This window comes from Pleurodeles waltl, chromosome 2_1 (assembly GCF_031143425.1).
Source record: "Pleurodeles waltl isolate 20211129_DDA chromosome 2_1, aPleWal1.hap1.20221129, whole genome shotgun sequence".
In the NCBI taxonomy this organism is placed as follows: domain Eukaryota; kingdom Metazoa; phylum Chordata; class Amphibia; order Caudata; family Salamandridae; genus Pleurodeles; species Pleurodeles waltl.
In genome coordinates, this window is record NC_090438.1 from 565,195,190 (window position 1) to 565,219,677 (window position 24,488).

Genomic DNA, 24,488 nt, shown 5'->3' on the forward strand with positions numbered 1-24,488 from the left:
CAGTAATTGAAGGTGATCCTCAAAGCTATCACTGTGACTTTTCCAAAGTGGCTCACCTCTGTTTTTAGTACTTCCTGCATTTTCTAGCAGGTGCCATCCCAGGACCTGAAAGCCCTTCCATCATATTAAAAGGTGGCACAGGCTAGCACAGTTGTGTTAAATCCCTCAGTCAAACCCCTTGGCCTACCATTTCAACAAGTATCACCTGGTACCCATCATAACAAACCTGAGAGAAGTTGGTCAGGCTCAAACTGGTTATCTATATTGCACCCAATTAAAATGATGTGTCAATGTGCTGAAAGGTCTGTTTCAAGATACCCCTTTACTGTGTCTTTCTGTTATCATAGGAGTAAAATAAGAAATCAGATGGATTTTGAACAATTAGTAAAATTGTTCACTGATAAAGTGTATTCCTTATCCAAGATACAAATATAGGTTTTTTAAACACAAGCAAACTTTTCTAATGTAAAACAGCCATAGCCCTGGTAACTACCCATTTCTAATCATTATGCAACTGGTCATTGCAGGCTTCCATGCACACCTTATAGCTGAATTATTTAATTTCAGATGTAGGCTTAGGTATGTCACAATGCTTTAGTCTGACATTTTAATACACCAGGCTTGTAGGCAGTTCCATAGGGCTCCTTGTCAGCAGCATGGTAGGAGTGCTTTGGGCAAATTTGACAATGCAGGATGTCCACTCTATCATTGCAGGCAGCTGCCACTTATTTTGAATTTCAGAAACAAATCAACAAGGTGTGAGGTTAATTCTGAAAGTCATAGAACAAATGTCTATGTTACACCTGATTACATCCTGTGCTTTCAGCACATTGATCATTTTTCATGTTTATATTCACCACGGTTTGCATAGTGGTACTGGATGTGAAAAAAGGCTGATAGACATCCCAATGCAATGGAGATGGGGACATGTAGTGAATGGGCCACTGTGCTTTAGAAAGGCAGAGTTAGCTGAGTTTCCTTCTCCAGAAATCAGGTGGTGTACCTTGGACTTACAAGAGCAGCCCTTCCCATGGTTTGAAGTGGGTGTCTTGTATCTTTCATTTCCTAACAGAGGCATTTGTCTTCTGAATTGAATCTGCAGCATATTGTCATAGTTTGACTCTTGCTCTAGGCAAGACTGCTGGTTTAAGGATGACAGCACTTATGCTTGTAGGGGTCTCGGCCAGTTCTACAACTGTTGTCCCAACCCTCACAGCTCACAAGCAGTACCTCACTGTTGGACTGTTTTGCTTATGCAGGGTCATCCCCAATCTTTTTGCCTCCGGCCTCCTATTTTTAATGACCTGTTGCTGTTGGCTTTTGAACTCCGAGCACTTTACCGCTGCTAACCCATGCTAAAGTGCATATGCTCTCTGTGTAAATTGTATGGTTGATTGGTTTATCCATGATTGGCAATTTTGATTTACTAGTAAGTCCCTAGTAAGATGCACTAGAGGTGCCAGGGCCTGTAAATCAAATGCTACTAGTGGGCCTGCAGCACTGGTTGTGCCACCCACATAAGTAGCCCTGTAATCATGTCTCAGACCTGCCACTGCAGTGCCTGTGTGTACAGTTTTAACTGTAAATTCGACTTGGCAAGTGTACCCACTTGCCAGGCCTAAACCTTCCCCTTTCTTACATGTAAGGCACTCCTAAGGTAGGCCCTATGTAGCCCCAAGGGCAGGGTGCAGTGTATGGTTAAGGTAGGGCATATAGTAATGTGTTTTATATGTCCTGACAGTGAAATATTGCTAAATTAGTTTTTCACTGTTGCAAGGCCTGTCCCTCTCATAGGTTAACAAGGGGGCTACCTTTAAATCTGATTAAAGTGTAGATTCCCTTTGGGAGCGGATGGACATATGGAGTATGGGGTCTCTGAGCTCACAATTTAAAAATACATCTTTTTAGTAAAGTTGATTTTAAGATTGTGTGTTTGAAAATGCCACTTTTAGAAAGTGCGCATGTTCTTGCTTATACCATTTCTGTGACTCTGCCTGTTTGTGGATTCCCTGTCTGGGTCAGTTTGACAGTTGGGCTGGTTGCACCTCACACTAGACAGTGACACAAAGGGAGCTGGGGTGTAGTCTGCATTTCCCGATGAGCCATCTGTGCTAGGAGGGAGGGGAGGAGTGGTCTGCGACCCCTTGTGAGTGTCTGGGGCCTGGCCTGGGCAAGGCAGGATGTCACATTCACAAAATACTTTACTTTGAAGTAAAGCTACTTCAAAGGAGAAATTGGGTATAAGAAGGGCACCCAAAACCACAGACTTTAGATCACTTCTGGAAACAAGAGGAACCTCTGCTTGGAGAAGAGCTGAAGAGCTGAGGAGAAGTGCTGCCCTGCCTGTGACTGTGCTTTGTGGAGCTATCCTGCAGTTGCTGCTTCTGCCAGAGTAAGAGGGCAAAGACTGGACTTTGTGTGCCTTCCATCTTGTGAAGAAATCTCCAAGGGCTTGATTTAGAGCTTGCCTCCTGTTGTTTGAAGTCTTGAGGGACTGCAAAGACTTATTTCTGCCAGCACCTGGAGTCTCTGGAGAGACTCCTGCTCTGACAAGTGGTGCCCTATCCAGTTCCTGGGTCCTTGAAAAGAAAGCTGGTGGAAATCCAAGGAAATCGACTTCGGACGACTTCGGACCGACGCTGCTGCTGAATCCGGTGACGCCGCCTGCAACCGACTCCGTGATCTTCGCTGGAACGCGACGACCTTCGCAGGCCCGACGCCACTGCAGCCCTGCTGAAGTCCTCGACTCAGTGGAAGTCGCTGCACCACATCCTGACCGACGCCGCTCGAAGTGCGCGGATTCAATGTTTCACACAGACACCACAATCCCCGACTTCGCGCATCGACTTGTTTTCACTCTTCACCAAAGGTACTGTACTTGGGGGTCTACACGACTCGGTGTCCGGCGCCGCTGGTGTCGGCTTGTTGGGAAAGACTCGATCACTACGCCGTGTTAACACCTCATCGAAGCATTTTGTGTTTCTAAGCGCTATTTTTTAATTTAATCTTTAAAAATTCATAACTTGACTTGTATATGTCGGATTTCTGTCGTTTTGGTCTTGTTTTGTTTAGATAAATATTTCCAATATTTCTAAACTGGTGTTGTGTCATTTTGTAGTGTTTTCATTAAGTTACTGTGTGTATTGGTACGAATATTTTACACCCAGCACTCTGAAGTTAAGCCTACTGATCTGCCAAGCTACCAAGTGGTAAGCAGGGGTTAGCTGAGGGTGATTCTCTTTTACCCTGACTAGAGTGAGGGTCTTTGCTTGAACAGGGGGTAACCTGACTGTCAACCAAAGACCCCATTTCTAACACTCACCAAAAACCCAAACAGTAAAAGGTGATTTATGGCAGCCATTATGCATAGACTCGAGTGCAACATCTCAGGGAGGTCGTGGTTAAATGGAGATTACTCCCTTTCTCACATGAACCATATGTCTCAGGCAAACAAAGACAAGGAAGGAGATGCAGTGAAGTTTCCAATACGTTTTATTAAGAAGACTGCAATCTATGATAAGTTGCATGGGCTGCAATGATTAGGCTAATGAATAATGTAAGGAACAGAATGGTAAAAACAAGAGTCATTAATATAAATACCTCGAAGATCTTGGGGTAACATAAGATGTGATATATATATATATATATATATATATATATATATATATATATATATATATATATATATGTGTGTGAATTAGGCCCTAATTCCCTTGTATGATGAACCTAATCTCTAACCTAAAGAGAGCTAGGTGTGTTAAACCTAATCTGCGGGTACCATGTCCATGAGAAGAGCCCCCCAACCCTTGTTACCTTGGAATGAGGTCCCTAGATCAGATTCCGTGGGGACACAAAGGCTGGGTCAGCATCAAGGCAACATGTAGCATAGATAGCATCAATGGTATCTGGTAGGAATACCTCTGATTATCTTGTTTGTGTGAGATGTATTTATACAGATCTGGTAGTACCCCTAACACATGTATGTTCCCAAACAATGGATAAGAAGACAGGCTTGGAGCGGCAATTATATAAACAATTCCCTGAAAAGGTACATTATGTTACTGGTACACGAAAGTGGGAAAGTACATAATGTGACAACCTATGTGTCTCAATTATCTTTGACGCTAATAGTGATGCCTTTACAGAATGTCACTGATAACGTGAAACTAAAACATCTTCCTAACTATAAACATGGCAGCCACCTTGGTAGAATTAATTAAATAAATGTGCTAAACCAGAGCAAGCTAAATAGGTTAAAAGTCACTAGGTGATGGGGCACAGGCCTGCAAGCCAGAAGGCTAAGCTGATTCCCATTAAAACTAAATAGGATCAGCTACAATATGGCAACAAGATTGTATTTTAATCCTCTAGTGTATGCGGTGAATGCAAAGGAGTTTCCTGCACTAGGCTGATCTGGGAGTTTGATTGTGTCCTAGATCAGTAGAAAATAATTTAACACAATGTGCATAAAGGTGATGAATTAGGGGGATTCTTATTTGATCCTGTGGTACCACTTTGGTGCCCTCACTAACTATAATGTATGGCTTGGACCTGGGTCTGAACTGAAGAACTAAATAGTTATCATAGTATTTCTCCTTTTGAGTCTCATAAATATGCCACAAACCTATGTCTAGGGATGCTATATATTTTTGTTCATACTCCAACCATAAACCATCAGACTACCCACCACTAGAATTTGGAATCAACCGTGCAGCTAAGGTTTCTAATACTCCAGTAACACACTTGCACCAGCATTTTCTGCCAGTAGGTTTAAAAGCAAGACCTAGGTTCTATAGACAACATTTTGAGTGCTCACTATACTATCATGGGCAACCCAATCTGTGCTTCTTTCCTGCAGACATCTATGTTCCTTAGCCCTAAATTTGTAACTACTCAAAACCGACCCTAAATGCAGAATCTACAGAATTGTTTAGTGTTTCAGTCAGTTAAATTGCCGGCAGACCCTCTTACTGCAAAACATAATTGTCCAAGAGTGCTCACAATGTCCAGTTTTTATGCCCCTAATTTGAATAGTGCCTTGTGACGACTCTGGTACCTGTACTGGTTATGACTTAAAACCTGGAGTCAGGGTTGTTATGATAGGCTAAATAGTTATCATAATGTCGCCCCTTTTGAGTCTCAGGAATACGCTACAAACCTAAATCTAGCAATACTATATATTTGTGTGCATACTCCTACACCATCAGATTTTTCACCACTAGAATTAGGAATGAAACATGCGGTTGAGTTTTCTAACATCCCACTAACACACTTGCACACTCATTTTCTGGCACTAAGTTTAAACGCAAGACGTTCGTCCAATACACAATGTTTTGAGTGCTCACTACATTATCACCGGCAACCTGTGCTTCTTTCCTGAAAATCTCCATGTTCATATTCTTAGCCGTCAATTTACAGCTACTCAAAACCGACCCTATATGCAGAATTTACATAATTGGGCTAAATTGTCTACAGCTCATTTTCACTGAAAAACATAATTCTCCAAGAAAAACCACAAATCCCACTTTTAATTTGAATAGTGCCATTCTTAAATTGGAAGTTGAAGGTGACCAGGCAAATAGACTTGCACCATCATCCGATTTCATTGGAAGAATGATTTGTTGTCGCTGTGGGAATTGCTATTGTGTTAATTGAGTCAAGTTACTTTCAAAGTGATCAAGCTCAAAATAAAAAGAGTATAAACATATTAGTTTTTCAATGGGCATGTTCATGTACAAATTCTTTGTTTATACCTCTGTAAATTACAATTCTCTGTCAGGTCTCAAATGCCTTATGTCTGGGCCCACCTGCAGTTTTTTGATTGATTTTCTTTAACTCCTCTCTCTGTAGACATCTGACCTGGCAGAAGTTCCTGAAGAAGGGGATAGCTCAAGTTTGCTGGACGTAAGCCGGCAACGCAGCGACAGTGGTAAGATGTTGTTAGTCTGGTGTTTCTGGTTATACTTTGATAGTAATTTTGCACAGTTGCAGTAAAGCAAACTGGAGACGTGCTTCTTAAAATGAGATTTGTTGACTATTAAAGCATGTTATTACTTTGCTTTTAAATAGAAATTGATTCAATATTTCACATGGTGGAGGCTTGCATGTTTCCACATATTGAACATCTTTCAGTGTTTGCAGTACCTTTACAAACTACTGTGTGCATGTGGACAACACAGAAAAAATGAATGTGGCTGCCCCATCTTTCACTTGCAATCGATTCTCTTCACTACAGTAATTAAAATAAGCAAGAGTTCTGAGACCACACCAATTAGATTTTTGCTGTAGCACTGTGTAGTTAGGAAGTCCCACACAAGTCCTTTCTGCACTCTCAGTATGGTCACCTGAGCAACAATCACAAACATTTTGGTGCAGCTCAGTTTGGTTTAAATGAGCAGATTTAAAAATGAGTTTAAATCTTGGTTTAGATGAGTGCAGATTCAGACATGCTGATTCATACAATCAGTATCTGCAGACAATTATTGCTGAAGATAGGCTGTGATAGGGCACCGAGAGTGGCGCCAGGATGGAAGTAGCCCAGGGGACACCCCAGCTGACAGGGACGCTGTATCCGAAGAGTCGGAGCCATCCTGAAGCGGAAGCTGCCAGTATGACCCGGAATGGTGGGGGTTTTAAACCCCATGTGTGATGGTAATGAGCGCGTGGCAGGAGAAGAGAGGAGTCCGGAGACGACAGCATGTGCGGGAAGAAAGGAGAGGTGTTCGGAGACGGCAGTATGTGCAGTGGAGAAGGAGAGGAGTTTGGAGACGGCAGCGTGTGCAGTGGAGAAGGAGAGGAATTCGGAGACAGCAGTGTGTGCAGTGAAGAAGGAGAGGAATCAAGAGGTGGCTGCGTGTGGAGGCAGACCAGTATCCGACGTGGATGAAACCCTGGGAGTCCGTGAAGACGGCGCTCCGAATGAAGACAGCGGGCTGGAGGGCACACCCGACTACGGAGGGAGAAGATGCTCGGCGGCTGGCCACGTTCCGGGAAGAATGTGGCCCATTCAGGTACGAGGTTCGCCCTCCTTGGGATATGGGGAGAAGGGGATTTGAGATGTAGAAAGGGGGAAGGGTGGATGAAAAAGAGAGACACAAATAAAGAAATCATGAGCACCCAGCACATTAAATTACAAGAATAAAACGAAGATCACAGAAAGGAAAGGCACGGGGACAAAGGAAAGGAGACACTGACATTATCTACATTAACATAAAAAAAGGGAAAACAAAGCAAGTAGATGTTGCAGAAAGAGAGAGAGGAAAACGAGTTATATATATATATATATATAAGGGTAACGCAGGACACGAAAGAAAAAGAAGGAAAGGAATTACTGAAAACAGAATAAGGAAAGGAGAGAGGGGATACAGGAGGAAAGGAGCAGGAGAGAGAGAGAGAATCCAGAAAAGGAAGGAAAAGATACGGAAAAGAGAAAGGGAGCAAAAACTTACCTTCCAAACGGCCTCTTTTTTGTTTTCTTCTCTCCCGGATCTTCCGTGATTGACCTCTGAGATGACCACCTAAAAAGAAGGAAGAAAGAAGAAATATAAACAAGAACCAGAACAGACCAGAGAAGAGAAGACTTTCAAATAATAGATCATAGACTAACACTATTAACAAAAGGAAAGCAAAGTACGGAAACAAAAGCAATAAAAAGAACCATAAGAAAACCCATACAATACGCATTAAAGCTTCCATTATGACTGGACCTGTCACATAGGCCTATGGAAAATTCACTTGCATCACTTAACTTGCCTTACTTTAGGATTAAGGGTAGCGGATAGGCTGTGATGGATGGTCGCAAAACAAGACTGATGTGGATTAATGATATTCTATAATGCTTTTCCACCCATGAAAGCAATGTAAATCCTGCAGAAGGAAAAGGGAGGTAACACCTGCACATTTTATCATTTTATAAGGAATTAAATAAGAAGTTTACCTTCTGGGAGCAACATTTTTGTGAATTTGGCTCACAAGTACATGAGCACAAACCTTTCAAATAGAGCTCTACCAAATATAATCTTATTATGGGGAGCACATATTTAATGAGGCTGATATGCACTCATATATTTAGGGACAATAAGAAATTGGGTTCTTGTTTTAAAGGGGTGGATGCCCCATTTAGGCAAAAACAGAATCCTTGTCAGGGTGAACTGCAAAAAGGCACGAAATGAACCATTAACCTGTGCTGAACCCTCTGATAACATGGCACAAAACAATCAGGCATTTAATTAAAGACAATGTGTAAAGTAGGTTTTGCAGCAGCAAACAGTAGTAACTGGAAATACAACACACCAAAAATCCCAAATAATTTAGAAAAGTAGAATAAATGAATAAAATGACACCAATCTGAATTCAATCCAATAACTAGAACTGGAGGTATGGACCTTTAAATTTTTTAGTGCAAAATAGCACCTAAAAAAATCAAATTGACAACGACAGGTATCTGGTCGTGCAAGACGAGGGCAATGTCAAACACTAAGGCTGACGGTGATGGAGGGTAGGTTTGGAAGTCGAAAATCTCCAGCGGGACAGAGCTGTAGCTGACAAGGGTTCCACAAAGCCTTCCCCAAGAGGTCCTGCTAAACAATAGTTGCTGCTGTAAAGAAGAATGTAGCAGGAGCTACCGCAAACAGAGGTTGACCTATGTTACACCTTTGGCAGATAGGGTAGCAAGAAGGGCTTGTTTTTCTGTCGATTCTCAAGACACTTCTAGGCTTAAAAAATTCTTAGTTCCAAGTTTTAGGATTAGGCAGGAGGAGAACCTCTAACACCACTTCCAAGGGTCCAGGGATGCACCACTTAGGGGGTTAGTACTCATCCCAGCAGAGATCAGGTGCAGGGTTCAAGGCATCAGGTGCCTGTTATGTCCCAGTAGCTGACACAGGAAGCAAGCCACCTAGCCTTTAGAGTCACATTTGGTGGCCCTGGTTTCAAGCAGGTGGTCCAGTTCTCCTTTAAGCCTCAAAGCAGGCCTTCTAGCAGCAGGGCATTCCCCTGGAAGCAGCAAGCAGATTCCTTGTGGGTCCATCACTTCCTCTGTAGTCTAGCACAGGTCGACGAGTGTACTGAAGAGGTGTTCTGGGGGCTAAATATTTATACCTGGTGCCAGACTTTGAAGTAGACACCTTTCCTACAGTACCCCCATACCTGGCTCTGGAACATTCTTTCCTTCCCTTCCCTAGGCTCTAAGATATCTGGGGAGACAAAAGGCTGAAGTCAGGATGTTTGGGTGTTCTGCAGGAAAATCCTTTGATGTGTAAGTAGGGCAGGGAACAGCTTCACGCCCAGCCATCCTGGCAGGGTGGGTCACCTCTAGTCCCCTGTTGTTTCACTGTCTGGTAGGAACCCACAAAGCTCAACAGCAGAGCCATTCACAGTAATGTGACCTAGGACACGACCAGAGTCACAAATGGCTAGAACCAGAAAATGGCAACTTTCCAAAAGTGGACTTTTTAGAATTGCTGCTTAAAATCTGACTTTACCATTTAGAAGATTTTAAGCAGGAGTTCTTTAATACTAGGACATGAAAGACCACTTGTCCTACTTTTTAAGTACAATGCACCCTGTCGGATAGACCTTTAAGGCCTAACTTAGGGGTGACCTATATGGATTGAAAAGGAAGATTTTGGCCTAGCAAAAGGCTTATTTTGGAAACAGAAGTGGTTGTGTGCACTTTATAATGTAAGCTGAATCCAAAAACACAAAATTTGCAACAAATGCAAACAAACTTACAATGCAATAGCTGCAACATGCCATGTATATGCCAGCCCCAAGTGAACATGTCAGTGTGTAACCCATTCAAAACCCTAGGAAACCTGAGATAGATCCAAGCTCTTAGTGCTACCATGTGCAAGCTGTGATATGTATTATATGTACAAGAAGCCAAAAATCATGCTTGCAAGATGCAAAGTGCAATGCTAAGTGTACCGACATACAATTTAAATAAACATAAGTTAAGAGCTTACCTGCAGCACCATTGATATGAAAATAATTGCCAAAACTGCCACATATCGACAAGCAGAACGATCTACAAGATTCCAATAAACCAATTAAAACATGCCAGAAAACAAAATCATAACTCGCCTTCAGGACCATAATACCTCAATTGAATACCTGCCACTGTAATTAGACAGCGTTTGTGAATCCTAAGTTATCGGCAATACAAGTGTCTGGCATATTGATTTAAAAAATGGAAATATACTGCTGCCAATGTAATGCAGGAGATGAAGCTAAAAAAAGTTGCATCCGACAAAAGGCCTGACACCCATTGTGTTAATAGTGATGAAAAAAACGACCTTCAAAATGGGACAGCTACAAAGGCTTCGTTCTTCCTTATTGAAAAGTCAGGACGATACAGATAACAGGTCTTACTCGCCGGGCTCCCTCCAACCATCTCCACATACTCTCCACATTCACATCGCATATTCTGTTGAGTCTCGTGCCCGCTGGGTTGACAACAAGCACAAGACTCAACAGCACAAGCCCAAAGACATAAGGCGAGACCCAACACATCTTCCCCCCTAACATAACAACGAATACAATGTGATTGGTATAAGAATAAATAATGACATACAAATATTTACATTACCTTTAAAATTACATAAAAATACATATGAGTGGTAACCATTCTTCTAGAAAATAACATTGAATTATTTTGAAAAGAATCAATGAGCAGAAACCCCAAGCCGCACAACACATCTAGTTAAATAAATAACTCATAATCTCGATATTTGCTAGGCAACTTCTTATCCCTTGAAGATGCTCTCTGTTTTATATCTTCCATCTTGTCTCCCACAATCTCAACCTTGCCAGTACCTACACCTTTTCCTTTATTCTTAAGTTCCACTTCACGAGCTATGGACAATTTTTTCCTTATTCCACCAATTCCCATCACTCAATTTAACTGCATTTTTGAAAACCTTTTCAACTCTTTTGGGCGTAGAGAATTTTGACTCTCCGTTCTGAATGAAATGTGCACTCTTAACCTTTACATAATCTCCCACCTTCACACTAATTGTCTTTCTCAGTTCCTCCTTATACTTATTCTGAGCTAGCTCTCTCCTTTCACTAATCTTCCCAATCAAGCTCCCATCAATGGCAAACTCACCTACCCACTGTCTTGTTAATTTGTTTGCTGGAACTCTACCTCTCAATAATACAAAAGGAGATACCACTGTATCTGCGTTGGGGGTAGTCCGCACTGCTCTCAACAATTTCTTCAGTTCTACTTTGCAATTCAAACCACTGGCCTTAGCTAATTGTACATTCTCCTTAATCACTCTATTGAATCGTTCCACAAGACCATTACTTCTAGGATGATACATCGACGTTTTGACATGCTTTATGCCCATGTGTACCAGAAAACTGGCAAATTGAGTTGAAGTGAACTGACAGCCATTATCCGTCAATATTTCATCAGGGATTCCCTCCCTAACAAAAACAGATTCTAAGAATTCAAAGGTTTTATTTAGAATTCGGCACCTTCACAAATTTAAGCTTGGGCCAATGGCTGTAAAAATCAATTAATATCACACCATATTCGACCGTTCCACTGGACAGCACAATAGGACCAATAATGTCTACAGCAATTTTGCTCCATGGTTTACTAGGTACCTTTATTGCCTCAAAGGAGTAGGCAATGTGACTTCAGACAAGTTAGTTATTGCACACATTAAACAGTCTCTCACAAAGTGTTCCACACTTTTCTCCAGTCTTGGCCACCAAAAGGTCTCACGAATTCTCCTCTTCATAGCCCGTATTCCTATATGACCCTCATGGCACAGGGTTAGTACTTTGTTCTTCATACTCTCCGGTACAACTAGAACATCAGATGACATTAAAATTTGATTAACGACTGATAATTCACCAAAAACTTGTTTGTAAGACTCACTTACCTTTTGACTAGGTTTACACTCAGACCACCCTTGAAGAATATCTTGCTTAACTTCAATTAATTGTTCATCTTTTTCACACGCTTCTCTCCACTCAGCTTCTATCACAGCACCATCCAGATGGCAATCTATGGAGCATACCAACTAATCATCCTCATCAATCCCTTCTTCATCCTCCTTATACTTATACTCACTAGGAAGATGAGAAAGACAATCTGCAAGTAAATGTTTAGCACATATTCAATGTGGTAATCATACATTTGTAATCTGTACTGCCATTTTGCTTTTCTGGGAGTAGCATGCTGTGCACCACTAGTGGAAAACAACTGCCCCAGAGGTTTATGATCCACCCTGACTGTAAAATGTACGCCCCACAGATACGTTTTGAAATGCGTAATTCCCCACCAACATGCAAGGGCTTCCCTCTCTATGGTTGAATAAGTAGATTCAGCACCTCTCAAGCTTTGCGAGGCAAAAGCAATCACCTCGTCCTTACCAAGTTTACGTTGCACCAAAACAGCACCCAAACTTTTCTGGCTGGCATCAGTCATAATTACTATTTCATCCCTTGTGTCAAAAGATTTTAACGGAATGGCATGTGAAACTTCCTTTTTTATGATTAAAAATTCTTGCTCACACTTTGACACCACTAAAATTTGACACTTTTCTTCAAAAGATTCCTTATGCTATACGTATTTTCTGTACAATTCAATCAATCCCATAAAAGACCTAACTTGATCCTTATTGCATTGGGGATTGAAAATCCACAATAGCTTTAACCAAACTTGCCTTTGATTCTACTCCCTGTTCAGATATTTTGTAACCTAAGTAGTCAATACATGTTGTGCAAAATTTACATTTGTTTGCCTTGAGAGTGATTCCCTTGCCTTTTAAAATTGACAAGGTTTGTCTCATCCTTTCATCATGTTGATTTTGATCCTTCCCAAAAATTACGATATCATCCTGAAATTCAATGATTCCTTTTAGATTTTTGAACAAATTATCCACAAACCCTCTGGAATACGGCGGAAGCCGACGCCAAACCAAACAACATGTGTTTGAATTGAAACAAACCTTAAGGTGTAATAAACACCGTTAAATGTCTTGACTCAGGGTGTAAATTGATCTGGTGGTACGCAGAAGCCATTTCCAACAAACTAAACCTACTAGCATTCTTAAAGGTGAACGCTTTATGCAATATGGTGTGCGTGTCACTGATTACTCTCTAGTGCTTTCTACTTGCACAAAGCACGTTGCCTGGTTACCTCCGAAGCAATGCTTGAGAAGTGCTGAGAGACGCTATACAAACGTTGACTGCATGTTGCGTAATGGAAGGATAAGGACCGTCTACGTTGTAAACAACCTGTGGGTTTCCACAGCAACAACGCTGCAGAGCACACACATTTTTTGACACTGATGCGTGCGCTGCAAATGTTGAGCCCCTTGTCCTAAACCTCAGGACAGAAAGTCCTCTGAGAAAACACCGTGTCAGAACCAGGAACAAGTGCCCGTCCTCCCAAACTTCGGGACAGACAGACCGTCAATAAAACACCAGCACGCCGATGGCCCAAGGAAACGTGCCACAAACCAAAGCGCCTCACCGCTTTAAGACTGCCTGCATGGATGAGGGTATCGTCCTGACGGTGCACCTCGTCACTAATACAAAGTCTTTGTTCTTCCAAGTAAGTTTATTGAAAAGTCAGGAAGTTACAGATAACAGGTCTTACTCACCAGGCTCCCTCCAACCGTCTCCACGTACTTTCCACATTCTCATCGTATATTCTGTTGAGTCTCGTGCCTGCTGGTTCGACAACAAGCACGAGACTCACCAACAGTGTTATTAGTGTCCACAAGCTTATTATCTGAAAATGAACCATGAAAACACTGAAACTTAAAGTGAGAAAAAGCAACAACTGCACACTGACAAAATCCACCTCGTCATGATTGATCAATATACCTGGTAAGACGAAGTGAATAACCCCTCCTGCAGTGTAAAGTAAACTGCAAAAACCACAGTATGCATGGAGTGAAGCTTTAAATTTCCAGAAGTGACATGCCATGCCATGCGTGTGCATCAACATAAAGAAAAGATGGCTTGACAGGCTAAAACCACCCGGTATTGCATCGCAGGCAAACACTCAGTTAACTGATTCATGACGTGTGTCGGCATCAAGTGACATAATGCATACATAAACATCATGGTTGGTACGTCATCATTCTGAATTCCAATAACAATCTTGAAACTGACACAGCCTGGTGATTCTTCACATATGTTTATCAACATCATACTATAAACATTGTAGATTCCTAACATAGAAATCTTGCATTGTGAGAGATCTGTAGGTGGGGTTGGTAACTTTTCAGTAGGAGATGTTGCCGTGGTGGCTGGTGGTCGGGAAGGTAGAGTCTCGCCTTCAGTAGCAATACTCTCCTCGGATGATGTGATGGTTGTTTTTTTTCACCATTAAGAACATTGTCTCTTTATTATATAAAAGTGTGTGGCAACATCTGTAAAAACTGAAGAAAATCAGCAACGGATATATTAAAAGTTTTCAGAACTGCTGTAAATCTTTTCTTGGTTTAACATGTCAACATATATTTACATGTGTGTGTATTTGCATTAACACGTAGCCCTGGGGCATATAACTGCATGTTAGGCCTAGGTCACCTTGTTATGCCTCGCTTTCTTGAAAAGGCTTATTTTGCCACGTCCAAAATAGCAGTTTAAAACTGCTCTATTGGTTGCAATGGCACGACTCAGACAAATTGTAAGTGATACTTTAGTCGGTGGCATAATGAGTGCTGCAGGCCCACAATGTGCATTCAATTTGCATGCTCTGAGTGCCTACAGTACCATATACTAAGGACATACAAGTGAATTAAATGTGCCAATCAATGTAAGACATTTGTACCATGTTTTGTAGAGAGAGCACAACTACTTTAGCAGTGGTAAAGCACACAGAGTCCTAAAGCCCACAAAAACTAATACGTTCCTAAAAACAGGAGAGGTGAAGACAAAAGGTTTGGGGGTAACCCTGTAGAGAGGGCCAAGTCCAACTGACACGTTTTTTGGTCTGGGCTTTGATAGCACAGCTGTCTATGTAGTGTGGGTTTCAGGTCTTCCTCTTTCAACCATGAGCTTTCTCCAGCCAGCTATTTTAGAAGTGGCTTCAGCCCATTTGGAGTATTAATTATTAATCTTAGGCTACTGGCAGTTTGGATGTATCCTTCCAACTTCATTCAAGTGATTGCACTGAACTGCATGAAGGACTACTTTAGAACTATTACCCTTTCTGTCCACTTTCCTACCAGCTCACTCTTGACTGCCTCACTGTAATCCCCTAATGCTGCATGCATTGGCACAATAAACTGAGACCTATTAGCTTTAATAATGTTTGTTAAACATTGCTCAGATACTGTTTAACCTGATATCCTTGGTGTAATATCTCCCCAAATGTTTTGCCTTCATTCCTCCTGTTTTGATGATTTTGTTTTGTTGCCTTTAGGACTGCTAAGCAGTGTTAAATTGATCATGCTCTTTTCTTTAAAAATGGTAAGATTGACCTAAACCTGTTGAGCACATTTAATTTACTTGTACATTGATGGTAGATGGTACCTATAAATGAAATACTTGTAGTAGTCCTGCAGTACTCATTGTGACACCAACTAAAGTAGCCTTCTAAAACATGTCTCAGGCCTGCTACTTGAGCCTACAGTGTAGTTTTAAATTGCCATTTTGACCTGACTAAATAAATCTTTTGCCAGGCATAAACCTTCCATTTTCTTACTTATAAGTCACCCCTAAAGTAAGCGCTAAAGGCTCATACGGCTGAATGCATTGATTTAACCCCTTTGCTGCGAGGCCTTTTCCCCATCAGGTGCCAGGCCTTTTTTTGTCTATTTAGGGCAGTTCGCGCTTAGGCCATCAGAACTTTTCGTCCACATAAGCTACCCACGTCAAATTTGTGTCCTTTTTTCCAACATCCTAGGGATTCTAGAGGTACCCAGAGTTTGTGGGTTCTCCTGAAGGAGACCAAGGAATTAGCCAAAATACAGCAAAAATGTAATTTTCTTTTAAATGGGAAAAAATGGCTGCAGAAGAAGGCTTGTGGTTTTTTCCCTGAAAGTGGCATCAACAAAGTGTTTGTGGTGCTAAAATCACCAACTTCCCAGCTGTCAGGAACAGGCAGACTTGAATCAGAAAACCACATTTTTCAACACAATATTGGCATTGTACTGGGACATACCCCATTTTAACTATTTTTTGTGCTTTTAGCCTCCTTTGAGTTAGTGACAGAAATTGGTGTGAAACCAATGCTGAATCCCAGAAAGCTAAACATTTCTACAAAGTAGACAATATTCTGAATTCAGCAAGGGGCCATTTGTCTAGATCCTACAAGGTTTCCCTACAGGAAATAACAGCTAAGATTAAAAAATATTGACATTGAGGTGAAAAAGAGCCATTTCTCTCCATGTTTTACTCTGTAACCTTTTCCTACGATGTCAGATTTGTGAAAAAAATATTCCGTTACATTTGCTGGACTCTTCTGGTTGCAGGGATATATAGGGCTTGTAGGTTCACCAAAAACCCTAGTTACGCAGAGCCAATAAATGAACAGCAATTCATTTGGTGGAATATAAAGAGTCAAAAATAGGTACCAAGGAAACCTTTGTATTTCCAACATGGGCAAAAGGTAAGGTGTTGAGAAGCAGTGGTTATTTGCACATCTCTGAACTCTTGGGTCCCCGTACTAGCACGTAAATTACAGAGCATTTCTCAAATAGACGTCTTTTTTATACACTGGTTTACTTTTGGAAGGAAAATATGTAGAGAAGGAGAAGGGGCAATATCACTTGTTCTGCTGTTCTGTGTTCCCCCAAGTCTCCCAATAAAAATGGTACCTCACTTGCATGGGAAGGCCTAATGCCCACGACAGGAGACGCAACATTGACACATCACATTTTTACATTGAAAACGGACGTGTTTTTTGGAAAGTGCCTAGCTGTGGATTTTGATCTCTAGCTCACCCGACACCTTGGAAAACCTACCAAATCTGTGCATTTTTTAAAACTATACACCGAGGGGAATCCAGGATGGGTTGACTTGTGGGGCTCTCACCAGGTTCTGTTACCCAGAATCCTTTGCAAACCTCAAAATATGGCCACAAAAACACATTTTCCTCACATTTCAGTCACTAGAATCTGAGAGGAGCCACAAATGTCCTTCCACTCAGCATTCCCACAAATCTCCTGATAAAAATGGTGCCTTACTTGTGTGAATAGGCCTATTGCCCACAACAGGAAATGCTCCAAAACACAATGTGGACAGATCACATTTTCCCAAAGAAAACAACCTATTTTTTGCAAAGTGCTTAGCTGTGGATTTTGGCCTTTTACGCAGCCGCACCTAGGGAAACCTAACAAACCTATATATTTTTGGATACTAGACACCTAGGAGAATTCAGACTAGGGTGACTTGTGGGGCTCTCACCAGGTTCTGTTACCCAAAATCCTTTGAAAACCTCAAATGTGGCAAAAAACACTTTTTCTTCACATTTTGGTGATAGAAAGTTCTGGAATCTGAGAGAAGCCACAAACTTCCTTCCACTCAGCATTCCCCAAATCTCCAGATAAAAATGGTACCTCACTTGTGTTGGTAGACCTAGTGCCCGTGACAGGAAACGCCCCAAAACGCAACATGGACACATCAAATTTTTACATTGAAAACTGACGTGTTTTTTGGAAAGTTCCTACCTGTGGATTTTGGAGCTCAGCCGGTAGCTAGGAAAACCTACGAAACCTATGCATTTTTTAAAACTAGACATGCAGGGGAACCCAGGATGGGGTAACTTGTGGCACTCACCAGGTTCTGTTACCGAGAATCCTTTGCAAACCTCAACTTTTGGAAAAAAAACACTTTTTCCTCATATTTCTGTGATAGAAAGTTTTGGAACCTGAGAGGAACCACAAATTTCCTTCCACCCAGCATTCTGCCAAGTCTCCTGATAAAAATGGTACCTCACTTGTGTGGGTAGGCCTAGTGCCCGTTTCAGGAATCGATCACACAACGGTCAATGTTGGTCCCTACATGAGGACAACTGTTGAACCTTGGGTGATCCATTCCTGATGCAGGCACTAGGTGCAGGCACTCAAGTGGGGTAGAGTTTTTATCAGGACAGATGGGGAAACACTGGGTGGTGGGAATTTTGTGGATCCCAGCATATTCCTGTAGTTTGTGTGACAGAAATGCTAGAAATAATAGTTTTTAGTTTTTATCAACATTTCACCTTTGCAGGGTATTCTGGGTAAGAAACCTTTTGGGATTCCACACAAGTCACACCTCTATGCACTCCACCAGATGTCTAGTTTCCAGAAATGTCTGGGTTTGGTAGGTTTCCCTACATGGACGCAAAGCCCAAGACCAAAAACGCAGGTGCCTGCCTTACAAAACAAGGTTGTTTTGTGATAGATAATTTTGCTGTCTCCACAATACAATTTGGGCGGTGGAATTTGGGGCTGAATTAAATTGGAGAGCTCCCAAGAGAGCACTCTTTCTCTCTGCTTGCCGCCGCATTCACCTGCTCTCCGGTTTGGGCTAACCCACTATTTCCCTGTTGCACAGACTGTGCTTGCGAAGGGACAGAAGGACTGTCCTCATCACCTCCCTCATAATTTACTGGAAGAGGAGTTATCGAATGGGACTCCTCCAACTGAAAAATCACTCCCAGTGTCTGCGCCATTGTCCTATCCCTCAGAAGGTATCTCAGTATCTGCTGTCTCAGTCTCTGATCCTATGTCAGAGCTGTCCTCTTTAACCCGAGTTAGGGCTTGAGCAGCAATCATCCAACGAGATGACATCTCTGTTACTGGCTAAACTGTCACTCTAAAACAGTAGCCCACATAGAAAGTCACAAAATTGCTGGTGGGTGCGTGTGTGATACGTGCAACAGTAGAGGTCACCTTACCTTTGCTTCTTTCATCTATCGGCACGTTCTCTCAGGACACTCAAAAAAAAGACACACTATTACTTAATTTTGTCACATACCAATCGTCACAGTATTTAGCGCCTCTAGCGCCCAGTCCAACAATCATTATTGGTGCTCCCACTCCCATGACTTCCTCCTCGGATTCCCTCACTACCACCCTGAAAAAGTTCCCTTCATCTCTCCATAGTCCCCCTTGCATATACATTTCATTTGTTTTATAGTGCAAGTAATGGCTGGCTTTACTAATCCACTCAGCTATTGACATAAAATACAGATTTGATCTTTGCAGTAGGCATACAAACCTTCTGCTTACCTTATGACACCCAAACTGACAAAAGCCAGGTCCTTTTGTAGCAGAAACATAATCACAAGACTTACTTGACATTTTCATTGCTGCCTACAAGCTAAAGTTAAAACACGTCAGTTGAAGTATGTGCATTGCTTTAAAGACGAAAGCTGCAACTGCAAGAGAGCTGGTGGCGATTATATATATATATATAGATATATATATATATATATATATATATATATATATATATATATATATATATATATATGTCTATATATATATATATATATATATATATATATATACAAACAGATCACTTTTATATGTGGGTGTGGTTTTCCTGGGGGCCAAAGTGGCCCCCAGGGAAACCATACAACTATTAAAAAAATATTTGCCTCCACAGGGGATTACATTTTTTAAACCCCTGGGGGGGCAATTGTGTCCCCCCCCAAGGATTAACATACTTTTCTTTTTCAATGTGCCCCAGGAGTGAAATTCTTGGTGTCTAATGGGGTTTCCTGTGCCTCAAGGTCCAGGAAACCGTTTAAGGAAGGCCTTGTTTCAAAGGGAAGAATCTCCCCTTTCAAACAAGGCTTTCCCAAATGTCAGGGAGGCCCATGTGGATCCATGTTCCCCACCGGAGTAGTAAGCGGCCTTATAGCCTCTTTCTTCTCCGGTGGGGAAAACAGATAGTGATGTCACAAATACCGGGGTAAGACCTTGTCTCCCGGGGATATTTTAAATAAAAATAATCCTCCTGTGCAACGCACTGGAGAATTTTTTAACCCCCTCCCTGGTGTCGGCCACTGGTCGTGTCCTGCACCAGGGAGGTAGTGGCCCAAGGTGTTAAGGGCAAAGGGAGAGCAAACGCAGACCTACCTCTTATGGTGGTGACTACTCCCCTGATGTCTAATGGAACACAACATTAACCTTTCTCCTCTGTTTAAGTACAGAATACAAAAACTAAGTCCTCTGTAGTTAGAAGATTAACAGAATGTAATGCTGACCATTTCTTCTCATGGAGATCGGTCGGGAGCACTACAAGCCTTGCTGGATCTCTAGAAAATTGCACTAGCTATAAACTTGTAATGACAGCACAACGTCATATTTCCCCTTTCCTCGTTAATATGTGTACCATTCGCCTCTTGTGGGTGATTAGAATGCCCCTCCTCCTTCTCTGCTAAATGAATAGAATGCTCCTGCACCTCTTTTCGTGCATGGATAGAACATTTACTCCTTCTGGTGAATCAATTGGATTTGTAAAGAAAAGTGTTTTACTTCGATATTGTGTAATTCGAGAGCCCCTATTATGCAATATATGCCGTATTGCAAATGCTGAGGTTACAGTAACTACACTGGACGGGAACCTCCACGCATACATTTGGGGCCTTATTTATACTTTTTGGTGCAAAACTGCATTAACGCAGTTTTGCACCAAAAAGTTTTGCACCGGCTTGCACCATTTTTTAGCACCAGCTGAGCACCATATTTATGGAATGGTGCAAGCTGGTGCAAAGGGTAGGCTAGCTGAAAAAAATGATGTTAGGCAGTTTTGAGTCCAAATAAATGATTCTGACCAGATTAGCATCATTTCTTGACGCTAAGGGGCATATTTATACTCTGTTTGCACTGAATTACCATCATTTTTTTTTACTCTGATTCAGTGCAAAACTAACTCCATATTTATACTTTGGTGCTAGACCCATCTAGCGCCAAAGTTATTGAGTTAAAGTCATTTTTTGGAAGTGGAAACCTACCTTGCCTTAATGAGATGCAAGCTAAGCGTTCCCGTGCAAAAAATGACTCTATGGCCTTAACACCATATTTTTACTCCCATGCAAAAATGGTGCAAGGGAGGGAGGAGGGGTCAAAAAATGGGGCAAAGGTGCCCTCCCTAGGCCCCAGGGGCACCCCCACCCACACTAGAGGGACTGCGAGGATGGGGGACCCCATCCCAGGTAAGTACAAGTAAGTGTATTTTATTTTTGAAAGTGGGCCCTGAAATGGGCCCCCATACATGGCACAGGGTGCAATGGCCATGCCCAGGGGACCCCTGTCCTCTGTGCTGGCCATTGGGGTGGTGGGCATGACTCCTGCCTTTTCTAAGGCAGTAGTCATGTGGCATGGTAGATTTAGCACCATAAAATGAAGCTAATCTGGTTAGAGTAATTTTTTTTTTACTCTAACCTGCCGAAAGCCATTTTTTGGTGCTAAACCCTTTTCCTCTATACTGCCAGCCACACCCGACTAAAGTCATTTTTTAAAAATCTAGCCCAACCCTTAGCACTGGCTTGCACCATTCCATAAATATGGTGCCCAGCTGGTGCACAGAAATGGTGCAAGCCGGTGCTAAACTGTTTGGTGCAAAACTGAGTTAGTGCAGTTTTGCAGCAAAAAGTATAAATAAGGGCCAATATTTTGTAAGTTTGTGCCACTTTTGCGTCAAAAAATGACGTTAATGCGGTGCAAAAAAAGTATAAATCAGGGCCTTGGTGCTAGATGGGTCTAGCACCAAAGTATAAATATGGAGTTAGATTTGCACCAAATTAGAGTAACAAAAATGAGTTGCAAACAGAGTATAAGTATGCTCCTAAATATGGCGTTAAGGCCATAGTGTCATTTTTTGCACGGGAACGCCTACCTTGCATCTCATTAAGGCAAGGTAGGTCTCCACTTTCAAAAAATGACTTTAACTCCATAAATTTGGTGCTAGAGGGGTCTAGCACCAAAGTATAAATATGGAGTTAGTTTTGCACCGAATTAGAGTAAAAAAAAATGACACTAATTCGGTGCAAACAGAGTATAAATATGCCCCTAGGTATCATAGCATATCTTGTGCCTCATCGCACATCTTTGAAGGTCAGCTAGTTTGCTTCATCAGTACCACATACAACTGAGGCCCTAATTTCCTTGTAGCAGCACACTGGCAAATTCTTTTCGATTTCATGAAATTCCCTCTCACTTCCTGTAATCCAAATTTGGCTGTTGATTGAAGACATTAAAAGTGGCATTTATACTGAGTTCGGGCAGGCTTTGGAAAACGAGTTTCACAAATGCCACGAGGGTGCAAATTCAGAGAATGCGTCCTCCCTGATAGGACACAACCATCCGAATGCCAACCGTGGATGATCTAGGTGAGTGAGGGAGTAGCACTCATGAGCAATTGTGCAAGTCCCCTGCAAAGTCATACATCACTTACTTGGTATACTACAACCAGGAGTGACCCAGCATAACCCTCTGTGCCGTATAGTAGGAATGGTTATGCACCAAAGACAGAACTAACGGGCATGTCCCAGCACATAATTACATGCAGAACAGCACAAGAGTAGGGCATCCAAATGGGCTACATTGAACTCGTTTTATTTGCACATCCATTTCCTGACACAGTTGTATCGACACCAGAAGAGGCCGGTTTTATTTTCAAAGAAACGTCTTCGGCAAATAAATGGGTGTGTGCCTATCAGAACACACACACTGCAACTTTAGAGACACATTAACATCCGTTTGATCAGAATTTGATTTATGTGACACACGGCCTTCACATTTACTTCAAACATTTCCCTTGGTAAATGCTCATAAACTGTTCGTGTTGTTTATAAAAATCACGAAAGTGGAACTTTCATCAGTACGATTTCCAGTCACTCTCTCTGCTGGAGTATGCACGTGCAGCAGCATCCTAATGCTTTGCTGGGCTTGGAAATATGCAGTTATCTGTCACATTTCATTTATTTTGTATTTTTGCCATCCAGTTTATTCTGCAGAGAAATCTATAAATGTTTATAAAGATGGCTTTAAATATCATGCGGCATATATTTCTCAGATGGATGCGCTTCAGACATGCCCGCAGATCTAATCTGCCGCTGTTTTAAAATAGCTGAATAAATGACTCCCTAAGAAACGTGCTTTCTCACTTGGTAACTACCTACTGCAGAAAAGAAAAAAAACAAATGTGTATATAAACGAGGCACATCGATGTTTAGGTGTCTGTCAGCTTAATTTGCGTTTCAAAAATCATGATATCGTGGGGTGACAGTCTTAAGGACATGTTTATCAATGACCATTCTCTGTTTACTTGAAAAGTAGATCATTTAGGCTCAATTCAAGATTATTGTATTTACTGTTTACATTTCAGAAACTAAATGCACTAATTAAACATCAAAAATTACGTTGACATATTTTCCCAAGACTGACTCAAAATAATTCACGAAATCACTAGAAATCATTTATCAAACTTGTGCAAATCTGTGTTGGTCCTCCTCCTAGCAACAAGAAACAATGTATTTTATTAGATATCTTGGCATTCTGTATTTAATTAAAACAATACCATGGGACACATTCCCTTGGCTCCCGTTTCCTCAATGCATAAATTCTACACAGTGTACTGTGAGACGTCAGGGAAAATGGGCCCTGACAGAGAAGACATTTTCCCCATTGGAAAATCCCGTACCCCATATCTCCTCCAAGCTTTTTTAAAATTGGATTCTTATATAGCACTGGCTGAAATCCCCGGATGGTGTCATAGCACTTTACAAAGAGAACCGTAACAGCTGTACAAGACTTGACTTGAAACAAGCACTACCAAATCTGACATACTTTGCACCATCTAACATAAAAAGGGCAAATGTAGGACATCAAGGCAGGGGAAATTCAAAAGTCAAAACAAAGCTTAAAATAACTAAATATCATGCACCCTCAAAGATACAGCAATGGAATGCATGTGTAATGTCATAAAAGTAGCAGCACAGAAATTAATGTTAGCCATGTAGAATGGGTACCAGTAGCCAGAATCCAGGAAATGTTTTTCACGTCCTTTTTGCACAAAGCAAATTACTAGGTGGTGTGTAAATCAGTGAAAAAGGAGTTCCAGATTTTAGGAGCATTGCTGGAGAAGGCTGTCGTCATTGTGGAGGATTTTTTATTCTTTTTAGGTTGATACTTAGTATCATTCCGCCTCTCACGTTTCTGTTCCATCAGGAGAAAGTACATTTGTAGGCTAGGGCAGAGTACTTGTTGAGTGCAGGGCCTTGTCTGTAATGCAAACACTCTTGAATGTGTTACAAGCCTTCAGTGTTAGTCTACGTAGTTATTTATGAATAGGTTTAATATTATTACATTTCTTTAGAGGTTTGGAAGTGATCTGTTCCCTTTTCCACCGGAGTTTGTGAATGCCCATAAACATATACTATTGCGAATGTTCACAAACTTGCATGGCTAACCAAGCCTGGTTTGCATATTTCTGACCCCTGGCGTAGGAGTTACTGCTACAAATATCTCTGCCCCGGTGGCTGAGAAATACCCAGTAGTAAGCCCATTTACCCTGCT

At 41.6% G+C, this 24,488-nt stretch overlaps 1 protein-coding gene across 1 annotated transcript in view; it reads left to right on the top strand.

The window, feature by feature from the left end:
- The window catches only part of STAC (SH3 and cysteine rich domain), a 1,272,108-nt gene that overhangs the window by 889,015 nt on the left and 358,605 nt on the right, over positions 1 to 24,488 (top strand). The window contains exon 6 of the mRNA XM_069214962.1: positions 5,851 to 5,929. Within this exon, the coding sequence (XP_069071063.1) occupies positions 5,851 to 5,929 (79 nt within the window). The remainder of the gene's footprint in view (positions 1 to 5,850; positions 5,930 to 24,488) is intronic.